General features: G+C 36.3%; 1 protein-coding gene across 1 annotated transcript; it reads left to right on the top strand.

Annotated features, from left to right (window-relative positions):
- Positions 1-1,707: 1,707 nt before the first annotated feature.
- On the top strand, positions 1,708-2,202 carry LOC113294952. Its single transcript, XM_026543319.1, has one exon. The coding sequence runs from the start codon at positions 1,708-1,710 to the stop codon at positions 2,200-2,202; it is 495 nt and encodes a 164-aa protein (XP_026399104.1).
- Positions 2,203-2,733: the final 531 nt, after the last annotated feature.

The raw sequence follows: 2,733 nt of genomic DNA, 5'->3' as shown, positions 1-2,733 counted from the left end.
AAACTCAATATTGAGCGTGTTCTAGAAACCATCGATAAGGTTGAGAATCCTGATTTTAAAAAAACTCATCAATTTTCTTTGTCTCGAAAAACATCAGTTGATAAGAAAATTTGATGATCTTAACTGCAAAATATATATTAAAAATTATGTGCTTCAAGAACATGCTGAAAAGGTAGTTGACCTCCAGAAGAAGTTGGATGAAAAATCCAGATCAATTCTGATCTTGCTGCAGAAATTGCAAAACATAAGGATTTCAAATCTGTAAAGTCATCTTCAATGGTTTTAAATAACTCCTCTAATTGGTAGTTAATTGGTAGTAGGCTAGAGTTTGTAGTGGCTTAATACAATGTGGTGTTCAATCTGGACTAGGTCCCGGGTTTTTCTGGTGTCTAATCAACTCCAGGGTTTTTCTGCATTTACGGTTTCCTCGTTAACAAAACTTCTAGTGTTTGTGTTATTTCTTTTCCGCATTATATTTTGTTATATAATTGAAATATCACAGGTTGTGCATTAATTTCAATCAATTAGAATATCCGACCTTGGGTTGTTGATTTAAATTAATTAACACTTGAACATTGGTCTTTGGTACCGTTCAAGTTACTCCTCTTAGCTTCAATCGGGCTCACAAATTTCAATTTGTTGATTGCGGATTGAATTAAGAGTTAGAGATATTAAACTCTTTGATATACTTTACTCTAGATTGAGTCTGACTGTCTAGTTGATTATCTAGAAAGTATATTGGAGTAAGTCCTCTCAGATTGCCAAGCGAATTGTTGGGTGTGGTTGTCAGACCCCCGCATTTTCAGTACTTCTCCAAGTTACTCACACCTACTTGTACATATATTTCACCAATTTCTCTATCTCTATTCTCAATTTTAAATTTCATAATCATCAATGGTGAAATCCAATGAAAGAGGAATGTTAATTATTATGAATCGGTTTAGATTACAACAAGAAATGCATCGAAGGAGGTGGCAAGAACTTGACGATGAGGAAGCTGAAGATAATAAACTAATTGACACTTTGATGCTTGTACATACGGGCCAAATACCTAGAGTTATATAGCTACAAGAAGTATTCTCAAGAAGGTATACATATCGAGGGAGAGAATTTTACCACCAGAAGCTGATGCATGATTATTTTCTTCCGAATTGTGTATACTCTGATCAAAATTTTCAAGGTCGATTCTGCATGCCTAGTCATCTGGTGAACAAGATTATTGAAGAGCTTTTTCGAGTAGAACCTCAATTTAATTATCAATTTGATGCACTGAATATTAGAGGTCATAGTCCTTAGCAAAAAGTTACTTCGGCTTTAAGAATTCTAGGTTATGGCAGACCAGCGGATGCGAACGATGAGTACCTTCGTATGTATAAAACAACTTCATTCACTTACCTTTTATTATTTTGTGAAGTAATGATTAATCATTTTGGTCCAACATATTTACGAAAACCAAACAAGGAGGATGTTAGACAAATATTGAGGGAGAACGAGGAAAAGGGATTCCCAGGAATGCTAGGTAGTCTTGATTGTATGCATTGGGTATGGCAAGGATTCCATGTTTATTGGGCCGGTTAATATAAAGGTCATTATCAAAAATTAACTGTTATCCTTGAAGTTGCTACTTCTTATGATTGTTGGATATGGCACGCTTTTTATGGTCTTCCGGGTTCACAAAATGATATTAATGTTTTGCACAAGTCGCATATGTTTGAAGATTTGAAGTATGGAATTTGTCCCCAAGTATGTTTCATGATCAACGGCCATCAGTACACTCATGGGTATTATCTTACGGATGGTATCTACCCAAAATGGTCCACCTTGGTTCAATGCTACCGTCATCCTCCTGCCGGTGCATTGGGACGTTCATACCGACATTTTAACACCGCCAAAATTGCAGCGAGGAAGGATGTGGATCGTGCTTTTGGAATTTTGAAGTGGAAGTTCGCTATCATATGTGGGCCATATCGTGGGTTGAGTCCTCGTGAAATTCACAAGACTATGCTCATTTGCATAATTCTTTATAACATGGTCATTCAGGAAACCCGTCGTGATTCGGAGTGGACGGAGATTCAACCACAAAGAGGCGTCCCTGCAAGAAATTATGCTCAAATGACTAATTACATTCAGAACCAGAATTTTTATGACAGTTTAAGAGATGATCTGAGAGTGAATCTTTGGGCAGAGCATGGAAGACAGTGATTATTAAGTTATGTATTTTGGTTTAATTATATTAAGTTATGTATTTTGGTTTAATTATATTAAGTTATGTATTTTTCACCCCGGACTTTGACCTTTTACCTTTACCGTTGCCTTGGCTTTGAGCTTTTGTCCAAAACTCCTTATCTTTGTTAGCAGAAGCATTGGGATGTTTTTGTTTTCAGTGGACTTGGTTGAGGGCGTAGTGCTTGTAGAGCAGATGAAAGTTGAGTTACCTTGTGATCATGATCCAGTTCAAATTCTGAATCCTGTCAATGGTTTGGTATGTTTCATAGATTTTATGGGTAAGGTTCTCATTTACAACCCTAGCACCGGAGACAAAACTAACTGGATTGAATCAAGGGTGTGGGAAGAAAAGAAAAGAAGAAATAGCCCAATTTATGGATTTGGATTTGATTCCAATACTAAGGAACACAAAGTGGTTTGTTTATGGCAATCAACCAGTGTTGGATATAAAATTGGTGCTAATTGCATTATGAATCCCAATCCGTGGATGTTTTCTCGAACATTCAT

The sequence above is a fragment of the Papaver somniferum genome, chromosome 7 (assembly GCF_003573695.1).
Source record: "Papaver somniferum cultivar HN1 chromosome 7, ASM357369v1, whole genome shotgun sequence".
NCBI classification, from domain to species: domain Eukaryota; kingdom Viridiplantae; phylum Streptophyta; class Magnoliopsida; order Ranunculales; family Papaveraceae; genus Papaver; species Papaver somniferum.
The sequence above is the reverse complement of the archived record's forward strand: the minus strand, read 5'-3'. Positions and strand labels throughout refer to the sequence as shown.

Excerpts from the sequence above, each read along its gene's own strand:
- LOC113294952 (XM_026543319.1), top strand. The coding sequence starts at position 1,708 with ATGTTTGAAGATTTGAAGTATGGAATTTGTCCCCAAGTATGTTTCATG.